Source organism: Somniosus microcephalus, unplaced genomic scaffold (genome assembly GCF_052327205.1).
Source record: "Somniosus microcephalus isolate GS21.2 unplaced genomic scaffold, FLI_Smic_1.0 unresolved_chr3, whole genome shotgun sequence".
Taxonomy (NCBI): Eukaryota; Metazoa; Chordata; class Chondrichthyes; order Squaliformes; family Somniosidae; genus Somniosus; species Somniosus microcephalus.
Window position 1 is genome coordinate 17,595,147 of NW_028225181.1, and position 24,131 is coordinate 17,619,277.

Sequence of the window (24,131 nt, forward strand, 5' to 3'; positions counted from 1 at the left end):
TGGACCTAATTCTAGGGAATGTGGCCGGGCAAGTGGTAGATGTGTTAATAGGTGAGCACTTTGGTGACAGTGACCATAATTCGGTGAGATTTAAGGTAGTCATGGAAAAGCAGAGAGATGGACTGGAAATAAAGGTTCTAAATTGGGGGAAGGCCGATTTTAATATGATACGGCAGGATCTGGCCAAAGTAGACCAGGATAAGCTACCTGTAGGAAAATCCTCATCGGAGCAATGGGAGTCTTTGAGAAAGGAAATTGAGAGAGTACAATGGTAACATGTTCCTGTAAAGGTCAAGGGTGGGAACAACAAGCCCAGGGAACCTTGGATGTCACGGGATATACGAGAATGGATTAGGAAAACAATGGTGTCATTTGGCAGATACAAGGAACTAAAGACAGAGGAAGCCCGAGAGGAGTATAAAAAGTGCAGGGGGATAATTAAAAAAGAAATTAGGAGAGCGAGGAGGGGCCTTGAAATAACACTGGCGAACAGAATCAAGGAGACTCCTAATGTGTTTTATAAGTATATTAAGGGCAAGAGGATAACTAGGGAAAGAATAGGGCCCATTCGGGACCAAAATGGCAATCTGTGTGTGGAATCAGAAGATGCTGGTGGGGTTTTAAATGAATTTTTGTCCTTCCGTGTTCACTATGGAGAAGGACGATTTAGACATAGAAATCGGGCAGGGGGTCTGTGATATCCTTGAAAATATTCGCATTGAGAGGGAGGAGGTACTAGTGGTTTTTGCAGGCTTAATAATGGATAAATCCCCTGGCCGGGATGAGATGTATCCCAGGCTGCTGTGTGAGGCTAAGGAGGAGATAGCAGTGGCTCTGACACAAATTTTCAGAACCTCTCTGGCCACAGGTGATGTGCCAGAGGACTGGAGAACAGATAACTTAGTGCCATCATTCAAGAAGAGTAGTAGGGATAAACCAGGGACTTACAGGCCAGTGAGCCTAACATCAGCGGTAGGGAAATTATTGGAAAAAATTCTGAGGGACAGAATTAGTCTCCACTTGGAGAGGCAAGTATTAATCAGGGATAGGCAGTATGGCTTTGTCAAGGGATGATCATGTCTGACCAATTTGATTCAATTTTTCGAGGGGTGACTAGGTGTGTGGATGAGGGTAGTGCAGTGGATGTGGTATACATGGGTTTCAGTAAGGCTTTCGATAAAGTCCCGAATAGCAGACTGGTCAAGAAGTTAAGAGCCGATTGGATCCAGGGTGCATTGGCACATCGGATCCAAAACTGGCTTAGTGGCAGAAGGCAGAGGGTGATGGTCGAATGTTGTTTTTGTGCCTGGATGCCTGTGTCCAGTGGGATACTGCAGGGATCGGTGCTGGGACCCTTGCTGTTTGTGGTCTACATTAATGATTTGGATGTGAATTTAAAAGGTATGGTCAGTAAGTTCGCAGATGACACGAAAATTGGTGGGGAAGTAAAAAGAGAGTAGGGTAGCCTCAGTCTGCAGGACGATATAGATGGGTTGGACAGATGGGCGGAACAGTGGCAAATGGAATGTAACCCTGAAAATTGTGAGGCGATGCATTTTGGAGGGACTAACAAGGTAAGGGTATACACAATGAATGGTAGGACCCTAGGAATGTCAGAGGATCAGGGTGACCTTGGTGTGCCTGTATATAGATCCCTGAAGGCAGCAGAACAGGTGGATAAGGTGGTTAAAAAGGCATATGGGATACTTGCCTTCATTAGCCGAGGCATAGAATATAAGAGCAGGGAGGCTATGAAGGAGCTGTACAAAACGCTGGTGAGGCCACAGCTGGAGTACTGTGTGCAGTTCTCGTCGCCACACTATAGGAGGGATGTGATTGCTTTGCAGAGGGGGCAGAGGAGATTCACCAGGATGTTACCTGGGCTGGAGCGCTTCAGCTATGAAGAAAGACTAGACAGGATAGGGTTGTTTTCCTTGGAGCAGAGAAGGCTGAGGGGGGACCTGATTGAGGTGTACAAAATTATGCAGGGCATAGATAGGGTAGACAGAAAGGAACATTTCCCTTAGTAGACGGGTCAATAACAAGGGGGCATAGATTCAAGGTTTGAGGTTAGGAGGGAATTTGAGGAAGAATTTTTTCACCCAGGGGGTGGTTGGAATCTGGAACTCACTGCCTGAAAGGATGGTAGAGGTAGGAACCCTCACAAAAGTCAAGAAGCATTTGGATGAGCACTTGAAATGCCATAGCATACAAGGCTACGGACCAAGTGCTGGAAAATAGGATTAGATTAGACAGGGCTTGATGACCGTTGCGGACACGATGGGCTGAAGGGCCTTTTTCTGTGCTGTACAACTCTATGACTCTATCACTCTAAGGTGCAATAGGGAGTAGACAGTCTGAAGTTTCACTGGAAGTGGGCAGGGTGAAGGTGCAATGGGGAACGGCTTGTGTGAGGTGCAAAGGTGACCGGGTGGCGTGAAGGTGCAATAGGGACTGTACAGGCTGAAGGTTCACACACCAGATCCCCATTACACCTTTACCTAACCCGTTCCCCACTGCACGTTCACCTAGCCCCTTCCCCATTGCACCTCCACCCCGCCCACGTCCATTGAACATTCACCCTACCCAAACCATATTGCACCTTCACATCACCCAGTTTCCAGTGCACCTTCATCTAGCCCCTTCTCCATTGCAGCTCCACTGCGCAACTTCGATTGGACATTCACCCAGCCCACTTACGTTGAACATTTACTCTGCCCAGTCCCTGTTGCACCTTCACCCGGCTCGGTCTCCTTTGCAACTTCGCCCCACCCACTTCCAATGAACCTTCAGCCTGCCCAGTCCCTATTGCACACTCACCACGCCCAGTCCATATTGCTTTGCTAGTGGAAGGCACGGTCGCCAATGGTGGATCGATTGAAATCCAGGATTCCCAAGAGCCAGAATTGGAGGAGAGCAGAGACCTTAGTGGATTGTAGGGATGGAAGACGTTACAGAGATAGGGAGGGGCGAGGCCATGTGAGATTTGAAAACAAGAATGAGAATATTAAAATATAGACTTTGATGAACCGGGAGCAATTGTATATCCTTGAGCTCAGGGGATTGCTGGGTGAATGGGAATTTGTGCGAGTTCGAATACGGGTAGACGAGTCTTGGATGAGCTCAAGCTTAAGGCTGTTGGAAAATGATAGTGTTGCAAGGAGAGATTTGGAGTAATCAATCCTAGAGGCCACCGCAGCATATATGAGTGGTTCAGCAGCAGTTGAGCTGAGAAAGTGGCTGAGTCGGGTGATGTTACGGAGGTGGAAGGAAGCAGTCTTTGTGATGGAGCAGATATGTGGCCGAAGCTCAAATCGGGTTCAATCACGATGCCAATGTTGCGCAAGGTCTGGTCCAGCCTCAAAAATTTGCCAGGGGGGATGCAGTCGTTGGCTGGGAATGGAGTTTATAGCGGGGACACATACAATGACTTCGGTCTTCCCAATAATAGGTGGTAGGAAATTTTTCCTCATCCAATCCGACAAGCGGTGTGACAAATTAGGGACAAGGGACATGTTGGGAGAGGCAGTAGTCGGATGGAGCTGGGTGTCCTCGGCATGGCTTTGATCCAGACGTTGTGTTTCCGGATGATATCGCTGATGAGAACCATGTAGATGATAATATGAGGGGACCAGAGGTAACAGTGTGGGGGCGAGCACAGAAGCCGTTGCAGGCTACGATTATATAGATCAAAATAGAGCCAGGTGTGTGCAGTCCCACCGAGCTGGTAAAGGCTGGAGAGGCGTTGGAGGTGCATTGTCCAGACAAACGCAGCAGACAGGTCGAAACGGAAGAGGAGGAATAGCTTACCACAGACACATTCACAGTCACATAGAATACAAATTCTGACTTTGGTAAGGGTGATTTAGTACCGGGGCAGGCGGCGATAGCTGGTATGACGGGCTCCAAAATGGAATTCTGTGAAAGATGGGCATGGAATTGGGAGGAGGCAGCACGAACAAGGGCGTGGTAAGGAAAGGGAAGTTGGAGATAGGGCAGTAGTTGGCAAGGACACAGGCTTCAAGGGTTTTTTTTGAGCAGGTGCGCATGACTGTGGTTTTGAAGTGGAGGGGACAGTATGTGAGGAGAGAGAACCATTAACAATATCAGCTAGCATGGGGGCCAGGAAGTGAAGTTGGGTGTCAGCAGATTGGTGGAAATAGGATCGAGCGACCAGTAGGTGGGTCTCCTATAAAAGCTGAGCACGGAGAGGGCATGAGGGGAGCTAGGAGCGAAATTGGAGAAAGATGCGAGTTCAGCGATAGAGCAGTTTGGAAGCAACAGAGCATGAATGAGTTCCCATTAATCAGTGCAATAACAACCTGAAATTTCACTCAAAATGACTGTAATAACGATGGTTTTACAGTGACTCTGAGTGGAAACAAATCTCACTGATCTTTGTATCTCTTGCAGTTAACTTGGTGGCGATTGTGATCCTGTCCCGAGGAAAGTGCGGTCTCTCCAAGTGTATTACTCGCTACCTGGTGGCCATGGCAACGGCTGATCTTCTGGTTGTTTGTTTGAATGTAATATTAAGGTGCATTGTTGAAATTTATTTCCCAGTTTCCTTCTTGACGATTACCCCCATGTGCATTCTGAATATAGTCCTGGTTTGCGCAGCCACGGCGGCCTCTGTCTGGTTCACAGTGGTTTTCACCTTCGATCGATTTGTGGCAATTTGTTGTCCGAAGCTCAAAACAAAATATTGCACCGAGAAAACGGCGTCTGTTGTTATCGGGGTGGTGAGTGCGCTGGGTTGTTTAATAAACATTCCCTGGTACTTTGTATTTGACCCTGAATATATAATGGAGAACGTACCCCGGGGTTGTGTCTGGAAATCGACCTTTTTTACTGCACCCGCGTGGGCAGCGTTTGATGTCTTTAATCTTACTTTAATCCCTTGTGTCCCATTCGTTCTGATTTTGTTGCTCAATGTTCTCACCGCTAGACACATTTTACTGTCCAGTCGAGTCCGCAGGAGACTCCGGGGCTTCAGCAATGGAGAGAATCACAAGGATCCAGAGATGGAGAACCGAAGGAAATCCATCGTTTTGCTGTTCAGTATATCGGGCAGTTTTATTTTGTTATGGACGACCATTGTTGTTTATTCTCTATCTCTCCGTACAACCGTCTTTCATTATGATTATGATAATGATATTGAATCGGTGGGATTCATGCTTCAGGTTCTCAATTGCTGCACAAACACATTTATTTATGTGCTGACCCAGGATAAATTCAGAGGGGAGCTAAAGAATGGGGTAAACTATCCAGTGCATTTAATTGCAAAATTATTTAAATAATAGAAATAGCTGATGTCTATCCACACAATGTTTATCGGCCATTGCAACAAAGATCAAAACGTTTTTAATGCACCAATCGTTATTGGTACAACATTTTAAGCAAAGTTGCAAATCGATGGTTACTCTAATATATTCTCCTTAACAAACTGTGTAATGTATCATCACAGGTATGATTATAATATTAAATATTTTCCTGTTATTAACTGTGAAAATTAAAATAAACGCTGACTGAACATGCCCAGATGATTATTAATGTTACAGGGGATGATTGATTGGGTGGATTTAGGGCCAGCTGGAAGGGTGATGCAGCATCGTGTATCATTCGAGCAACTGTTCCCATCAGAAGAGAATCGTCACACATCAACTCCTGAACCATCTGTAACTAACACAATATAAATGTAACTTTCTAACAACGGGAAAACCCCAGATTGTCCCTTCTCGGCTAAATTAATTTCAGCGGCGGATGTGCTGCCTAACTAGGCCTGAAAATCCTTCACCACCACTCAGCGTCACTCCCCCAGTAACCAGCCTGCTTCTCCTCAAAAAACCTTCATTAAATATTGAGACCGGACAGTATTCGCGCCCCCTGGCGGCAGTGCACGTCTGTGGGCGATGTCGCTGATGCTGCGACAGCTGAAAGAGCCAAGTTAACCATTTTATTTCTGTAGTTAGGGCAACTGCTGGCACCAAAACCTAAATTTAAATAATCTTAAATTCATGGTTGCTCGCGGCAATCTGGAAACGTATCGCCCAGTCTCCATTTTCTCTCCAATGTAAGGAGGTCCAAGAGTGTCATGATCCAGCTCCATAGAGTTTGCCCTTGTTAGTGATTGCTATTTCCAGCAAGTTGTTGATGCGGGAATAATTTTACAGACCTTACCAGGCCAGCCAAATAAACTGGACACAAGCATGGCCTGTAAGAGTGCCGTGTAAAAAGCCTGATTGACAATTGGAGCCGCTTCCCTCTCACTGCATCAAACAGTATCTGAAATTTACTGACTTACGGCATTCCACAATATCTTAGACACTTCATTCAGCAACAATTCTTAATGTCCTAAGATCTGAACACACTAAGACGCAGTTGAAGGCTCTTGTGACAGATATTCCCTTACCAATATATGATTTCACCCAATCAATGAAAGCGTTCTGAAACCACAGTTGTACCATGTATGGTTTTGGATCAGTTTCACTCGAGCAACTTTCTTCTAACATGGGAACTAGCCTACAAGCAAAGACAAGGAAAAATTAACCTCAACCCCATGGGTTCTTCTGTAAATACTCACACACCAACAAATATGCTCCTGCTCGCTCGATGAGGCAAGAGGCCTGTGTTGAAAGTGCAAACAATAGGAGCTAAGAATGAGAAGTTCATATACGTCTAATACCAGGTATCCCAGAATCATTACTTATATTGTACATGTAATAGTCGTTCAAGTTACACTTAAAAATGTAGATTATTTGGATTTCCAAAAAGCATTCAACAATGTTGTGGCGGAGCCACCAAAGGACTCAGAGCGGTTGTACAAAATTCCTTTAAAAGCAATGTAGTTACTGTCCATGCCTGTACCTTTAATTTTACTGTTTGACTGTACAATGCCGAGTTACCTTTACAGCACGGTTTCAACGTGATGACGTCATGACGTCAGTCTCCTGATCAGGGGATCAGTCATCGTGGATCCCTCAAGGAGAGTAGACCTATTATTAATGTGTTCTAGCAGTTTCCAATTTAAAATCGTTTCATTTCATTACAGTTCCTTAATTTAATTACCTGTGTCGAATGCAGTCTTTTTGATAGGAACCTCAATTCCTACATTGGTGACCCCGACTTCTACGAACAATTTTCGTGGAAGATTCGACATGGACACGAACGCCGTCACGCTGAATCTGCCACAGTTCTGGGAGCAACAACCAGACGCCTGGTTCATCCAGGCTGAAGACCAGTTCGCCATTCGGAACATCAACACGGATCAGACCTGTTATTATTACATGGTCTCCGCCCTCCACAGAACAACTGCATCACAGATCATCAGCCTCATCGGTAGTCCTCCTACTGACAGCAAGTATGATGCGATTAAGGTGAGGTTGCTTCAGGTTTTCGGGCTATCAAAGTCGGAGCGTGCTCGCCAGCTCATCACGCTGCCCAGCCTCGGGGACTCCAAACCGTTCAAGCTCATGAGCCAAAAGCTCACACTTTTGGGTGCTGAACCAGAATGTTTCATCTTCCGGGAGCGTTTCCACTATCAACTGCCTGAACAGGTTCAGGCTCTCCTGGCCAGCTACGACATTACTAACTGTGCCAAGCTTGCGGCAGAAGCCGAGAAGATTTTCACAGTTACCCAGCAGTGCTGCGTGGCCATGAGGCAGCCACCCCCCACAGACGTGGTCCCGGTTTCTCCTACAGTGGGCTGGTGCTCCTACCACACCCGTTTTGGCGTGAAAGTACGATGCTGCCGTTACCCCTGCAGTTTTTCGCCAAAAAAAAAAGAAGGCGCAGGCGGCGTCCCTGGCGACGAATGACCAAGTCTACAGGGTGTTCCGTGGTGCCGATGGCCCTCGGTTCTACGGGGAAACTCCTCTATATCACCGATTCCCTCTCGGGCCTCCATTTCCTTTGTGTCACTGGGGTGCAGTGTAGCATTCTACTTGCATCGAAGCTCGACACACAGACTGGGAACCTCGGTTTTACCCTCATAGTGGCTAATGGTGCAGCTATTCGAACATTCCAAAAGCGGCGGGTCGAAGTCTGTTTCGGTGGTCAGCGCTTCTTTCGGGATTTCGTCACGGCTACATTCTCACAGACTATCCTACGGGCATATTTTCTGTGTGCCAATAGCCTACTAGTCGATGTCCGACACCGCCGGTTGATCAACATGGCCACCTTCCACTCGATTCTGTGCTTCCACGGTACCTCCGTGGTGTGATCCACTGCCTGTGCTTTCCCTCCTCCAGATGACTTCATGCTGCTCTTCGGGGAGCTTCCGGAGCTGACAAGGCCCACCTTCTGCTCTTCGGCGATGAAACATGGTGTTGAACATCATATCACCACTACTGGCTCCCCGGTTTATGCGCGGGCTAGAAGGCTTGAACCCAGCAAGCTTGAAGCTGTGAAGGCGGAGTTCACCACAATGGAGCAGCTCGGCTTCATTAGGCGATCACAGAGTCCCTGGTCTTCACCTCTCCACATCGTGCTGAAACCAGGTGGCGGCTGATGGCCATGCGGTGACTACCGATGCCTCAACCACGCCACCACTCTGGATCGGTACCCAATCCCACATATCAAGGACTTCTCGGCCCACTTGTTGGGAAATACTATTTTCTCTAAAGTCGACCTCGTCCGCGGATATCACCAGGTTCCAGTGCACCCACAAGACATCCCAAAAACCGCAGTCATCACCCCTTTTGGCCTCTTTCAGTTCCTGCAGATGCGGTTTGGCTTAAAGAACGCAGCACAGGCGTTCCAGCGTTTAATGGACTCCGTTCTTCGAGACCTGCGTTTCCTTTTCGTCTACCTTGACGACATACTCATCGCCAGTGCCAGCAAGGTGGAGCAGATCTCCCATTTGCATTCCCTCTTTACACGCCTCAGCCAACACGGTTTCATCATCAACCCGGCCAAATGCCAGTTCGGCCTGGAACAAATCGACTTCCTGGGACATCGCATGACATTGGACAGCGCCGTCTGTTTGGTGACGAAGGTTGAGGCAGTTACTTCTTTCCCGCGGCCATCGACAGCCAAGGCCTTGAAGGTGTTCCTGGGAATGGTCAACCTATACCACCGTTTCGTCCCCAAGGCGGCTCAACTCATGCAACCCTTGTTCCGGGCCCTCAAGGGCAGGTCCGGCAAAGACCCAATCAGCTGGACAGCTGAAAGTATCCAGGCATTCGGCGGCACCAAGAACGCTTTGGCCAATGCAACCATGCTGGCACACACATTTTCAGGTGCTACTATCGCCCTTACCACCGACGCGTCAGACTATGCCCTCGGTGCGGTGCAAGAACAGTGGCTCAATGGCACATGGCAACCGCTGGCTTTTTTCAGCCGTCAATTGCGAACAAATGAAAAAAAGTACAGCACCTTCGATAGGGCACTACTGGCCCTTTTCCTCACCATTCGCCATTTCCAGTTTTTATTGGAGGGGCGCCCTTTAACGGCTTTTGTCGACCACAAACCCCTTACGTTTGCCATGCCCAAGACCACCGAACCATGGTCCGCTCATCAACAACGTCACTTGACGTTCATTTCCGAATTTACCACGGACATGCAACATGTGTCTGGTAAGGACAACCTCGTGGCAGATTGGCTCTCCCATGCGACGGTGCACGCAGTGCACCTGGGAATTGACTAGACCCTCATGGCAGCAGATCAGGTTTCGGATTCGGAGGTCCAATCATATCGAACCGTTCCATCTAGCTTCCAAGCGACTGACGTCGTCTTCAAGACCACAGGTGCCACGCTCCATTGCGACGTTTCCATGGGAGTTCCTCATGCCATAGTGCCAGTCGCATGGTGCCGGAGGGTTTTTGATGCCATGCACGGGTTGTCGCACCCAGGGATGAAGGCTTCTCAATGGCTTATATCAGCCAACTTTGTCTGGAAAGATATGCACATCGATTGCCGTGACTGGGCTAATACCTGAAGGCCAAAATCCAGCATCATGTCAAGGCTCCAGTGGCTGCGTTCACTGTTCTGGAGCATCGTTTCGACCACGTGCATGTGGACCTCGTGGGGCCGCTTCGGCCTTCCCAGGGTTATACTCATCTCCTCACCAAAGTGGATCGCACCACTAGGTGGCCAGAGGCTATTCATTTGATTTCCACCACATCGGCAGACGTTACTAGAGCTTTCATCTCACAGAATCACAGAATCACAGAAACCCCACAGTGCAGATAGAGGCCATTTCGGCCCATCGAGCCTGCACCGACACATATCCCACCCAATCCCCGTAACCCCTACACCAACACATATCTCTCCTGTTGGGTCGCCCATTTTGGGGTACTGGCGGTCATCTCCTCTGACCGCGGGCCACAATTTTCCTTGGATCTTTGGAATGCTGTGGCTCAGGAGCTCGGTACCAAACTTCATCGCACCAATGCCTATCATCCGCAGGCAAACGGCCTTTGCGAGCGATTCCACAGGTCACTTAAAGCCTCTCTTTGGGCCAGTCTTCAAGGTGCAGGATGGGTGGACAGAGTCCCATGGGTCCTGTTGGGTCTCCGTACAGCGCCCAAAGACGATCTATAATCGTCTTCAGCTGAACTCGTCTGTGGCCAGCCGCTCCGTGTACCAGGAGATTTCCTCCCTTCTCCCACAGAGCCATGGCCCGCCTCCCGGCAACACATTTGCCACCAAGAAGCGGCCAAATGCTTTGCTCCGATACCTACATCCAATCACGGTTTGCAGACCTCCTACGTGCCACCAGGACTGAAGAATGTGGAGTTTGTCTTCATCCGACACGATGCTCACCGGGATGCACTCAAGCCCCTTACACTGGTCCTTTCCATGTCATCGAACCGGGAGACAAATTATTTTTGGTCGACTTCGGATGGAAACCGGATCACATCTCGGTGGACCACTTGAAGCCGGATCACCTGGACCTGGACCGACCTGCTGTAGTCGCTCAACCACCCAAATGTGGCCGACCCCACTTTGCCACCGCACCTGGTCAACCAAAGCCGCCTGACAACCCAACTGTGCTCGCCGCGCCTGCTCAGCCGCCATCGACTGCCAACTCATCCACTGATCATCAACTTCCTCTACCAGGGTATCGAAGTCGATCAGACAGCCTCATCAGGCATTCTCCTCGCCTCACCTTTTCTGTTAAAGACAATTCTGGGGGGGCGCATGTGGCGGAGGCACCAAAGGACTCAGAGTGGTTGTACATAATTCTTTTAACAGCAATGTAGTTACTGTCTGTGCCTGTATCTTTAATTACAATGTTTGACTGTACAATGCCTAGTTACCTTTACAGCACGGTTTCAACGAGATGACGCCATGACGTCTGCCTCCTGATCAGTGGATCAGTCCTGGATGAAATCTCAAGGAGAGTAAACCTGTTACTGATGTGTTCTAGCAGTTTCCATTTTAAACTGGTTTGATTTCATTAAACTTCGTTAACTTAATTACCTGAGCCGATCTCAGTCTTTTTGATAGGAACCTCCGTTCCTACAAGGTTCCACTTAAAAATGGTTATGGAAGATAAAGGTTGCTGTATAATACTGGCATGGGTAGACGACTGGTTAACGGGCAGAAAACAGAGAGCAGGGATAAACGGGTCATTTTCCAGTTGGCAGGCTCTAATTAGTGGGGTGCCACAAGGATTAGTGCTTGGACCACAAATATTTACAATCTAAATGAATGATTTACATGAAGGAACCGAGTGTGAAGTATTAAATTTGATGACGATGCAAAGCTAGGTGGGAAAGTAAGTTGTGAGGGGGATACACAGATCCTGCAACAGAATATAGACAGGTTGCATGTTTGTAGAATAAGATGTCAGATGCACTAAAATGTGAGCAAATGTGAGGTTATTCACTTTGGTATAAAGAATAGAAAAATAGAATACCTTTTAACTGGTGACAAAATTTAAATTTTGAAGTTCAGAGAGAGTTAGCTGTTATCGTACAGGAACCATAGAAGGTCAGCATTCAGGTACAGCAAAAAATTAGGAAGACAAATGGCATGTGTGCCTTTAGTGCAAGAGTAAGGAATTCTTACTACAATTGTACTACAGGGCTTTTGAGACATCACCTAGAGTACTGCACACAGGGTTGGTCAATTTAATTGAGTAAGGGTATAATTGCCGTCGAGGCAGTGCAATGTCGGTTTAATAGATTGATCTATGCCATGGGAGGATTGTACTATGGGGAGAGTTGAGTAGATTGGGACTAAACTCTGTGTGGCAAGATGGATGCGGCAATGCTACTGACGTGGAATTAGGTGAAATTTGTTATAGAGTGACTATTTTGTATAACGCAGAAACTAGGATGAGAGAGGTGCTGAGATTCTTTGGCAGCTAACGACCAATATAGGGATTGAAATTGATGGTTAGGATAAAAAGTTTGTGGCTGCGAGTAAAGATGATGCCTTTAGCCATACCAATGTTTGTTTAGGGAAAATTATGTCTCATCCAAAACAGGATGTTGGAAATGTAGTCCGACATCAAAGGGGGTGTGTCCCAGGTTTAAAACTGGTGTCATCAAAGTACATATTTGGGATGAATGTTTCAATCGGAAGCAGGTAGATGAGGAAAAAGAGAGGGCTGGCATACGGAAAGTCAGAAAATAAACAACAATGGGCGTACATAAAAATATAAAACTGCCGGATATACTGAAGAGCAAAACGATGGATTTCCTTCAGTTGTCCATCTCTGGGTCTTTGTTCAACTGACTGCAGAGCGTAGAGTGGCAGAGGTAACACGTTAAAGAAAGTAAACACAACAAGAGGCCAATCAAAATAGGGAAAGAAGCAAAGGGTAAGAGATGTAGATGTTGAAATGGATAGAGAAACAACAGAGGAAAAAGAAGAGAGAGAAAGAGTGAGAGAGGGAGAAATTTCTGGGCAGGCAAACTGAGAAGGGAGAAACAGAAACCCGCAAAAGATGAGATGGAGGAAAATAGAAAGAGAACAATATAATGAGGAAAATTACACAGAGGAGAACCATAAACAGTAAAGGCACATGTATATAAATTTAAAAAGCTGCACACATTCAGCACAAATTAAGAGAAAGATAGGAGTTTGTCTGCAAGAGAAAGCTGCGTGAAATTGTTGTACAAATGGAGACAGAAACTGAGAGAGGTAGAGGAAAGTTAAACAGGAATAATAGAGTCACACAGGGGATTTATTAGCTTTTATTCCCACTAATTTCTCCAGCACTATTTTCTAACTATTACTATTTTCCTTTAATTCCTCCTTCTCACTAGACACTTGGTTCGCTAGCATTTCTGGAAAGTTAACTGAGTCCTCTTCCATGAAGACAGAACCCAAGTATTTGTTTAATTACACAGCCATTTCCTTGTTCACCATTATTAATACTCCCGTTTCTGACTGTAAGGGACGTACATTTGTCTTCACTAATCTTTCTCTTTTTACATAATTGTAGAAGTTTTACAATCCGCTTTTATGTTACTTGCAACTTTACACTCATACCATATTTTCCCCCTCTTAATCAATCACTTGGCACATTTTTGCTGAAACTCTAAGCTGCTTCCCAACCTCAGGCTTGCTTGGTTTTCTGGCAACTTTATATGACTTCATTTTGGATCAAATAGAATCCTTAATTTCTTTTGTTAGCCATGGTTGTGCCTCTTTTCCTTTTGTGTTTTAACGCCAGAAATTAATGTATAACTGCTGCAATGTCACTGTGTTCTGGTTGAGGGTCAGATGTAGTTGTAATGGCATTAATAGCGTCATACATAGAGTTACACAGCACAGAATGATGCCCTTCAGCCCATCATATCCGCGCCGGTCATCAATCCTTGTCTATACTAATCCCATTTTCAGCACTTGGTCCGTAGCTTTGTATGCTTTGGCGTTTCAAGTGCTCATCTAAACGCTTCTTGAATGTTGAGAGTTCCTGCCTCTACCATCCTTTCAGGCAGTGAGTTCCAGATTTCAACCAACCACTGGGTGAAAAAGTTTTTCCTCAAACTCGCTCTAAACCTCCTGCCACTTACCCTAAATCTATGCCCCCTGGTTATCGACCAATCTAATAAGGGGAAACGTTCCTTGTTATCTAACCTATCTATGCCCCTCATAATTTTGTACACATCAACAGGCCCCACTCAGCCTTCTCTGCTCTAAGGAAACCAAAGCCAGCCTGTCCAGTGTCTCTTCAGAGCTGAAGCTCTCCAGTCCAGGTAACATCCTGGTGAATCTCCTCTGCAACCTCTCCAATGCAGTCACATCCCTCCTACTGTGTGGCGACCAGAACTGCACTTAGTATTCCAGCTGTGGCCGAACCAGCTCTTTGTACAGCTCCATCATACCCTCCTCGCTCTTATGTTCTATGCCTTGGCTAATGAAGGCAAGTATCCCATATGCTTTTTTAAAAACCTTATCTTCCTGTCCTGCTGCCTTCAAGGAACTATGTACATGCACACCAAGGTCCCTCTCATCCTCTGTTCTTCCTAGTGTATTCCCATGCCTTGTTAGTACTCTCAAAATGCATCACCTCACACGTTTCAGGGATTAATTCCATTTGCCACTGTTCTGCCCATCTAAACAATGTTCGTTTCATCTGCGAACGTATTGATCATACCTCCTACCTTCATATCTAAATCATTATTGTACACTACAAACAGCAAAGGACCCACTACCGATTCTTGTAGTACACTACTGGACATGGGCTTCCAGTCACAAAAACAACCTTCGACCATTTCCCTCTGCCTCCTGCCACTAAGCCAATTTTGGATACAATGTGCCAAATTGCCCTGGATTCCATGGGCTCTTACCTTCTTGAGCAGTCCCCCATATGGGACATTTTCCAAAGCCTTACTGAAGTTCATGTAGACTACATCAACTACACTACCCTCATCCACACCCCTAGTAAACCCCTAGAAAAATTCAATCAAATTGGTTAGACATGATCTCCCCCTGACAAAGCCATGCTGACTATACTTGATTAATCCTTGACTCTCCAACTGGAGAATAATTCTGTCCCTCAGAATATTTTCCAGAAATTACCCTAACACTGATGTTGGGCTCACTGGCCTGTAATTCCCTGGTTTATCCCTACTACATTTCTTGAAAATGGTACTATGTCAGCTGTTCCCCAGTCCTCTGGCGCCTCCCCTGTGACCAGAGAGGTTCTGAACTTTTGTGTCAGAGCCCCTGCAAACTCGTACATTGCCTCACAGAGCAGCCTGGGATATATCTCGTCTGGGCATGGAGATTTATACACTTTTACGTCCGCTTAAACCGATAGAACTTGCTCCCTGTCAATACTAATTTGTTGAAGTATATAACAATCCCCCTGCCTGATTTCTATGCCTACATCACCCTTCTCCATAGTGAACACAGATTCAAAATATTCATTTAAAACCCCAACTACATCTTCCAGCTCTGTACACAGGGAGGCAACATAACACCCTGGAGTCACGTCTGCGGCCACAGACAAGTGTATCTGTTCCCCTTACGTTAGACTGACCATTCAGTATTGCTCTCTCACTCTTTTTCCTCCCCATCTGTGCAGCTGAGCGACTCGTAGTGCCATGGACTTGGCTCTTGCTGCATTCCCGAGAAACCATCACCCCCATCAGTATCCAAAACAGAAAATCTGTTGTTGAGGGAGATGGACCCAGGGGACTCCTGCACTACATTCCTAGTTCTTTTACTTTGTCTGGTGGTCACCCATTCCCTGCCTGCCTGCGCACTGTTTACCTGTGGTGTGACGACCTCATTAAACGTGCTATCCACGAAGATCACAGCTTCGCGGAAGCTCCACAGTGACCCAAGCCACAGCTCCAGATCCGAAATGCGGATTTCGAGTAGCTGCAGCTGGAGACACTTCCCGCATATGTGTTTGCCCTGGACACCGAAAGTGTCCCTGACTTCCCACATAGCACAGGAGGAGCAGTCCACGCTGCCGAGCTGCCCTGCCATGCCCTATTCTTAATGTACTCCTTTTACTTCCTTTAAATTAAAGAATATTAATTACACTAGGGATGTTACTACTATTTAAACACTACTTACTCTAAACTAGAGACCTTATTTTTACTTTAACGAATGAACTGTAGAAATACACACCAGGCCCTACTTACCAATCAGCTCCTTCCCTGGTTCTGAGGTAATTTTAGCGGTTTCAGCGTTTTTGTTTGAATGCTCCCGCTCTCAGACTCTTTATTTGGTGTAAAGTAAGAACCAATTCCTACAGGTTGAAAAGTTAGGAAAAACAAAGGTGAAGCAAGGGAGCTCCTCCTCCCACCCCTCACCTAACTTCCTGACTCACCCAACTCGCAGCACTCTGTGCAAAATCGCACTGCAAAGCCTGTTTGTAGACGTGAATTAACTGTAATTGTATAAATATTGTGTTCTAAATTAACCTCATACCTACCCAATCATACGAACATTTCTGTGGCCCATTATCTCCGCTCGGGAGAGTGCAGCGTTGAATCCTTAAAGCAATCGTTTCCAACATAGTCAGTGAATCATAACGGCACAGAAGGAGGCCATTCGACACATTGTGTCCTTTCCGGCTGTCTATAGAGCAATCCAGTCAGTGCTATTCCCCGCACTTACCCCGTAGCCCTGCAACTTTATCTCCCTCAAGTGCATATGCAGTCTCAGTTAGATCAAATTGAGGGTCTCCGCTTCCAAACTCTTCTATCGGCAGCGACTTCCAGGTCACCACCACTCGCTGCAGCAAAACGTTTTTCCTCACATCCCTCCTGTATCTTTTGCACAAAAGGTTAAATCTGTGTCCCCTAGTTCTTGTAACATCAGCTATTGGAAAGAGCCTTTCCCCGTGTAGCCTATCCAAACCTGTCATAACCTTGTACTCCTTTATCAAGTCACACCTCAACCTCCTTTGCTCTATTGATAAAAATCCAGCTTCTCCAACCTGTCCTTGTAACTAAGATCCCACATCACTGGTAAATCTCCTCTGCACCATCTCAAGGGTCTTCACATCCTTCTGAGAAACATACAAACATAGAAACATAGAAGATAGGAGCAGGAGTAGGACATAGGCCCCCTCGAGCCTGTCCCACCATTTAATGAGAGCATGGATGATCATCCAAATTCAGTACCTGGTCCCTGCTTTCTGCGATATCCCTTGATCCCTTTAGCCTTAAGAAATATATCTAGCTCCTTCTTGAATATATTTAATAATTTGGCCACAACTGCCTTCTCTGGTAAAGAATTCCACAGGTTCACCACTCTCTGGGTGAAGAAATTCCTCCTCATCTCAGTCCTATATGGCTTACCCCTTATCCTTAGACTGTGAACCCTGGTTCTGGACTCCCCCACCAACGGGAACATCCTTTCTGCATCTCGTCTGCCTAGTCCTGTTAGAATTTTATAAGTTTAAATGGATCCCCCCTTATTATTCGAAACTCCAGCGAATATAAACCTCATCGACCCAATCTCTATTCATACGTCATTCCTGCCATCCCAGGTATCAGTCTGGTGAATATTTGATGCACTCCCTCCATGGCAAGAACATCCTTCCACAGATAAGGCGACGGAAACTGCACACAATACTCGAGGTGTGGTCTCACCAAGGCCCTGTACAACTGCAGCAAGACATCCTTACTCTTTACTCGAATCCTCTCGCTATGAAGGCCAACATGCCAGTTGCCTTCTTAACCGCCTGCTGCACCTGCACGCTTACCTTCAGCGACTGGTGCACAAGGACACCCAGGTCATGTAGCACTTCCCCTTTTCCCAATCTGTTGCCTTTCAGATAATAATCTGTCTTCCTGTTTTTGCCACCAAAGTTGATAACCTCACATTTACCCACATTATACTGCATCTGCCATGCATGTGCCCAATCTCCCATCCTGTCCAAATCATACTGGAGTTTCTCTGCATCCTCCTCAAAGCACACTCCCCCACCCAGCTTTGTGTCGTCTGCAAACTTGGAGATATTACAGCTCGTTCCCTCGACTAGATGATTAATATATATTATGAACAGCTGTGGTCCTAGCACCGATCCCTGTGGTACCCGACTAATCACTTCCTGCCACTCGGAAAAATACCCGTTTATTCCAACTCTTTGCTTCCTGTCTGTCAACCGGTTCTCTATCCAATTCAATACATTGCCCCCAATGTCATGTGCTTTAAATTAGCAAGCTGATCTCTTATGCGGGACCTTATCGAAAGCCTTCTGTTAGTCCAAATGCACCACATCCACTGGTTCTCCCTTATATATTCTACTCGATACATCCTCAAAAAATTCCAGTAGATTACTCAAGCATGATTAACCTTTTGTAAACCCATGTTGACTTTGTCCGATTCTGTCATTATTTTCCAAGTGCTCTGCTATTACATCTTTTATAATGGACTCTAGCATTTTCCCCAATACCGATGTCAGGCTTACCGATCTATAATTCCCCGTTTTCTCGCTACCACCTTTTTTATAGTGGGGTTAATTTAGCTGCTATCCAATCTATGGGGACTATTCCAGAGTCTATAGAATTTTGGAAGATGACCAGCAATGCATCTACTATTTCAAGGGCCACTTCTTTAAGTAGCCTAGGATGTAGATTATCCAGCCCTGGGGATTTATTGGCCTTCAATGCCGTCAATTTCCCTAACACAATTTCCCTACAAATACTGATTTCATTGAATTCCACCCTGTCATTCGAACCTATGTTCCCCGACATCTCAGGATGGTTATTTGTGTCCTCCTTTGTGAAGACAGAACCAAAGTATGTATTTAATTGGTATGCCATTTCTTTGTTCCCCATTATAAATTCCCCTGATTCTGAGTGCAAGGGCCCCACGCTTGTCTTCACTAATCTTTCGCTCTTCACATATCTATAGAGGCTTTTCCAGTACGTTTTTGATGTTCCCTGCAAGCTTACTCTCATATTATATTTGCCCCCTATTAATTAATCCCTTTGTCTGCCTCATAACATCGTAGTTTCCTTTATTTAAATTCAGGACACTAGTCTCTGATTCAACTATTTCACTCTCCATCTTAATGAAGAATTCTATCATATTATGATCGCTCCGCCCCAGGGGGCCTCACACAACATCATTGCTGATTAATCCTTTCTCATTACTAATACCAAGTCTAAGATGGCCTGATCTCTAGTTGTTTCCTCGACATATTGGTCCAGGAAACCATCCCGTATACAATCTAGTATTTCCTCGTCCACAGTATTGTGACTAATTTTGTTAGCCCAATCTAAATGTAGATTAAAGTCAGCCATGATAACTGCTGTGCCCTTATTGCACGCTTCTCTAATTTCCCGTTTAATGCCAGCCCCAAACTCCGTATTACTGTTTGGGGGTTTGTATACAACTCCCACTAACTTTTTGCCCCTAGGTGTTTGTCAGCTCTACCCATACAGATTCTACATAATCAGAGCTAATATCCATCCTTACTATTGTGTTAATCTCCTCTTTAAAATGTGCTGACCACAACTGAACACAATACTCCTGTTAGGGCCTAACCAGCGCTTTATAAACGTTCAGCATATCTTCAGTGCTTTTGTACTCAATATCTTTATTTATGAAGCCCAACATCCCATATGCTTTGCTAACCACACTCCCAATATCTCGTGCCACCTTCAGGGACGTATGCACATTAATTCCCAGGTTCCTCTCTCCCTGCACACTATTGAAAACTGTACCATGCCTGTCCCTGTTCTTTCGGCCAACATGCATCACCTATATTAAATTCCATCTGCCACTTGGCTTCACATTTTGCTCGCCTATCTGTGTCCTGTTGCAGTCGATTGGTATCATCCCCACTGTTTGTCACCTCCCCCCCGCCCATGTTTGGTGTCATCAGCAATTTTAGAAATTCTACTCTGTATTCCAATGTCCAGGTAATTTATACATTTCAAAAAAGCAGTGGCCCCAAAACAGACCCTTGCGAAACACCACTGTCTACGATTCTCCTGTCTCGGATTCCTCAACATCTCAGCTCACATCAGCCTCCGACTGACGGGATCGTGTGACGTCACAATGCAGAGTGAGCATTCACAGCTCTTGTTCCTGTTTGACTCCCTGTCATTCTTCAATCTCACTTTCTGATTCAGAGATCGGATTTTGGTCTGGTCACGAAATCTTCACAATTGCTTCATTACTGCAGTTTTTTAAATGTTTACAAGAAAGATGAGCAGAAACCTCGCGAAAGGAATTCGAGAGCAGCACCGGGAGCAGAGAGCAGACATCAGACAATAAGAGGGACACATACAAAAATGGACACGGGTAAGTTACAGATAAGTAGTTAGTTTATTGCGTAGTGCTTTTGGTAATTAGTGTAAGTAGTTAGTTTGTTGGTTAGTGAATTTCGTGGTTAGAATTTGTTTTTTGGTTTTATGCAAACAGTTAAATAGCTTTAAATCCAAAAAGAACCTACAGATCAATTTAAGCCATAAATAAACACAGCCTATGATATGGCATAGCAGGTTGCGTGTCAGAACTGCAATATTTTGGAATTTCTAGACAGCAAGAATGTTCCGAGAGGACACGTCTGCAGTAGATGTCTTTGATTCGAACTCTCCAACACATAATGGAGGGGGAGCAGCATCTGAACAGTTTGCTCTAGACCTCGGTGACTCCTCGTAGGGAGCTACAGGGTTAGTATGGGATTATTGTGATTGAAAGTGGACTGACTAAAGGGAACAATGTGAGATAGAGAAAGAGGATCCTCAGAAACCGATCCTAGCCAACAAGTGCAATGTACATGCTACATGTGAGGATAAGCATTCAGGCTGTCAGTGAACACTTTTGTTCTCCTTACAAAAGGGAAAATACACTTGCCATAGAGGGATTGGAAAGAAAGGTTCACCAGACTGATGGCTGGGATGGGGGGATTTTTCTATGAATATATATTGAGTAGAATAGGCCTACAATCTCTAGAAACATACACAATTCTTACAGGGCTCAACAGGTTAGATGCAGGGAGAATGTTTTATTTGGCTGCAGTGCATAGAACCAGCGGTCACAGTTTGAGAATAAGGGGATAGTCATTTAAGAATGAGAAGAAGGTGGTGTATGTTCACTCAGAGGGTGGTGTGCATTTGGAATTATCCACCCCAGTGGAATGCGGATGCACAGTCCTTGAGTAAATTCAAGACAAAGATCGATAGAATTTTGGATATTAACGGAATCAAGGGAAATGGGGATAGTGCAGGAAAGTGGAGTTGAGGTAGAAGATCAGCCATGGTTTTATTCAATGGAGGAGCAGGCTCGAAGGTCCAAATGGCCTACTTCTGCTCTAATTTCTTATATGTTCTTAGAAGGATAGTTATGGGACAAATAGTGGGCTGTGGCTTTAAATGTCGTTCTTCTTTCAAAGAGCCGGCACAGTCGTGATGGAGACAAATGCCCCTGTTGTGATGAATGATTCTATGATTGTATGTTTTAAATCCCTTCATAATGTTAAATGCCTCCCTGAGGTCTCCCCTTAGTCCCCTTTTTCCCTGAGGGAGGAGCGCAAGGATTCCCCATGTCTTCCTTCTCAATGCTCCTTTCACACTTCTGTGCTGAGCCCTGGTTTCTTCTCTTCAACCACAGTTGTATTAGGTGCACATACTTCAGTACATACTGGAGAACAAAAGGAGATTATTTTAAGTCCAGCAAATGAATGTTGGCATTGCGAAAGTAAGGAACTCAGTCCTTCTATCCAAAATGTCATTAGCATGGTGTCCCAGACATGTAGCTCAGTGGTATGCGAGCCTAAGTTCAATCACCGGCATCTCCTAGCATTTATTTAAACCACAGTTGCTGAATGTTGCTTTACGAGGGCAGCAGGTTGCAACAGCTGAGCTCCACAAACATTCAGTTGGCCGGAGCTGCTCTTCACCCCCAGTCACAGACTGACCAGATTGTGTGATGTCACAATGCTGAGCGAGCAGCCACAGCACGAGCTACTGTTTGCCGCCCTGTGGTTCTTCCAACTTACTTTCGGATTTAGAGATCGGATTTCAGCTTGGACAGAGAACCTTGGGCATTGCATTTATGTCACAGACCTGTTTTTGAAATGCTCAAAGAGGAGCAGAAACCTTGTGAACAGAGAGCTACTTTAAAGCTGTGAGCCATCGGCATCGCTGGGCAACTGGCTCCCTGTCAGTGATAATAGAGATGATATTTTGAAAATCACATGCATAATGTGCTGGGAGAGGCTTAAGATTAGAAAAGGTGACCTTGGTACATTCAAAGCATGCGCTCTACCACTGAGCTACATACCCACTGACAGCTAAGTTTGCAAACTTTGGACAGAGTGAGGAGCGCTGCTGTCTATAGGCTGCTGTCTGCTTCTTGGAACGCCTCTCCCGCAGACGCTTCGCCTCCAAACATTTAATTTTATCGGAGCAGGAGTTAATCTCAGTCTCCTGGAAACAGCTCAGTTCAACGGGTAGTGCCAGAATAAGTGACGGTGTGCACGGCGAGCGAGCAGCCCCTCTTGTTCCTCATTGGCTCCCTGTGATTGCTCCTCTCACTTTCTGAATCACAGTTCACATTTCAGCCCAATCTTCAGATCTCGCTATTACAAGGTTGCTGACCGCTGCTCCAAACAGAGTTGGTAATTTTATCTTTGGGTGCTAGTGTATCATGGGTGATATCGGTTTACCCGCCCATTAATGGAGATGTTTGGACGGGAAAGAGGGCAGAAAGTGCGGCTTGTTAGGGGGCTTTAGTAAGGGCAACGTGTTGCCTCCCTGTTTCAGTCGAAAGAAAAAAGAACATCTTCCATTTCACAAACCCAGGACACACTTTACAACCAATGAAGCACATTTGAGGTGCAATCACTGTTGCAATGGCTGAAATCCGGCATTCAATTTGTGCACAGCATTGCCCCACAAAGAGCAATGCAACAATGTGGAGATGATCTGTTTCAATGATTTTGTTTGAGATATAAACATTGTCCAGAACACCAGGGGAAACTCCGCTGTGCTTTATCGTATAGTGCCATGGGATACTCTATGTCTACTTGAGAGGGTAGGTGGGGACTTGGTTTAATGTCTCAGCCAATTTTTGTCTCCTTAGCTGAGCATGGATATACATGATTCATTCCTGGGAGGAGAAGATTTTCCTATAAGGAGAGAGTGGGCCTGTACTCTCTGGTGTTCAGATGAATAAGAGGTGATCTCACTGAAACACATAAGATTCTGAGGGTGATTGACAGGGTAGATGCTGAGAGGTTGTTTCCCCTGGCTGGAGAATCTAGAGCTAGGGGGCATAATCTCAGAATAAGTGGTTGGCCATTTAAGATTGAGATGAGGAGGAATATCTTCATTCAGATGGTAAGGAATCGTTGGAATTCTCTATCCCAGAGGGCTGTGGATGCTGTATGGCTGAGCATATTCAAGGCTGAGACAGATTGAGTTTTGCATTCTAGGGGAATCAAGGAATATATATCGCCTCATATGTCTCGATCTCAATTTATTCTGATTATGTTCCTGCGAACCACCTTGGACCATGTACTATGTTAAGGAAAGGATATAAATGCAAGTTGTTGTTATTGAACTTTCCAATCTCATGGGACCTTGCATTTAATACATAAACACCACTACTGCGTCAATAGAGTTCTGTGAAAAAGTAATGCATTTATTCAGATATTGAAAGCATGCCATTGCTCTATGATCAAACGCGTATAATCTTATAAAGCTATTACATCTTCTTCAAAGCCGTTAACAGTAATAATTATTTCCTGCAACAAAGCATCACCCGGGTGGAGTGCAGAGAGGAAAATCTGGCGGGGCAGCGGGGAATCGCACAGTTTTAACAGAATAAATCCCTTACTATCAATGGAATGAAAGTCAATCCCATCCCTCAAGTTGCACACGATTCTCTGTGCCAGATTTACTTTTCGGCGCTCCGCTCAGGTGAAGCTTAACCCCCAGGCAGGAGAAGCAAAAACACAAAGGAGATATTGGCCTTGGAGGGGGTGCAGCGCAGATTCACCAGAATGTTACCGGGGCTTAGAGGGTTAAATTCTGAGGATAGGTTGCATTGACTTGGATTTTTTTCGCTTGAGTATAGGAGTTTACTTTTAAATTAATCAAGGTTCTTAAAATGTTTAAACACTCTGATAGGTTGGATACAGGTAATCTATTTCTTCTGGTATTGAAATCTATAACAATATAATATTTAAATTAGAGGTCGGCCGCTCAGAAGCAAATTCAGGAAGCACATTTTCACACGAAGTTTTA

General features: G+C 45.6%; 1 protein-coding gene across 1 annotated transcript; it reads left to right on the plus strand.

The window, feature by feature from the left end:
* Window positions 1-1,589: 1,589 nt before the first annotated feature.
* On the plus strand, window positions 1,590-5,300 carry LOC147091251 (putative G protein-coupled receptor 139). The gene is made up of 2 exons (XM_085976491.1): window positions 1,590-1,596; window positions 4,414-5,300. Exons 1-2 carry the CDS (start codon window positions 1,590-1,592, stop codon window positions 5,298-5,300), a joined length of 894 nt encoding a protein of 297 aa, XP_085832617.1.
* Window positions 5,301-24,131: the final 18,831 nt, after the last annotated feature.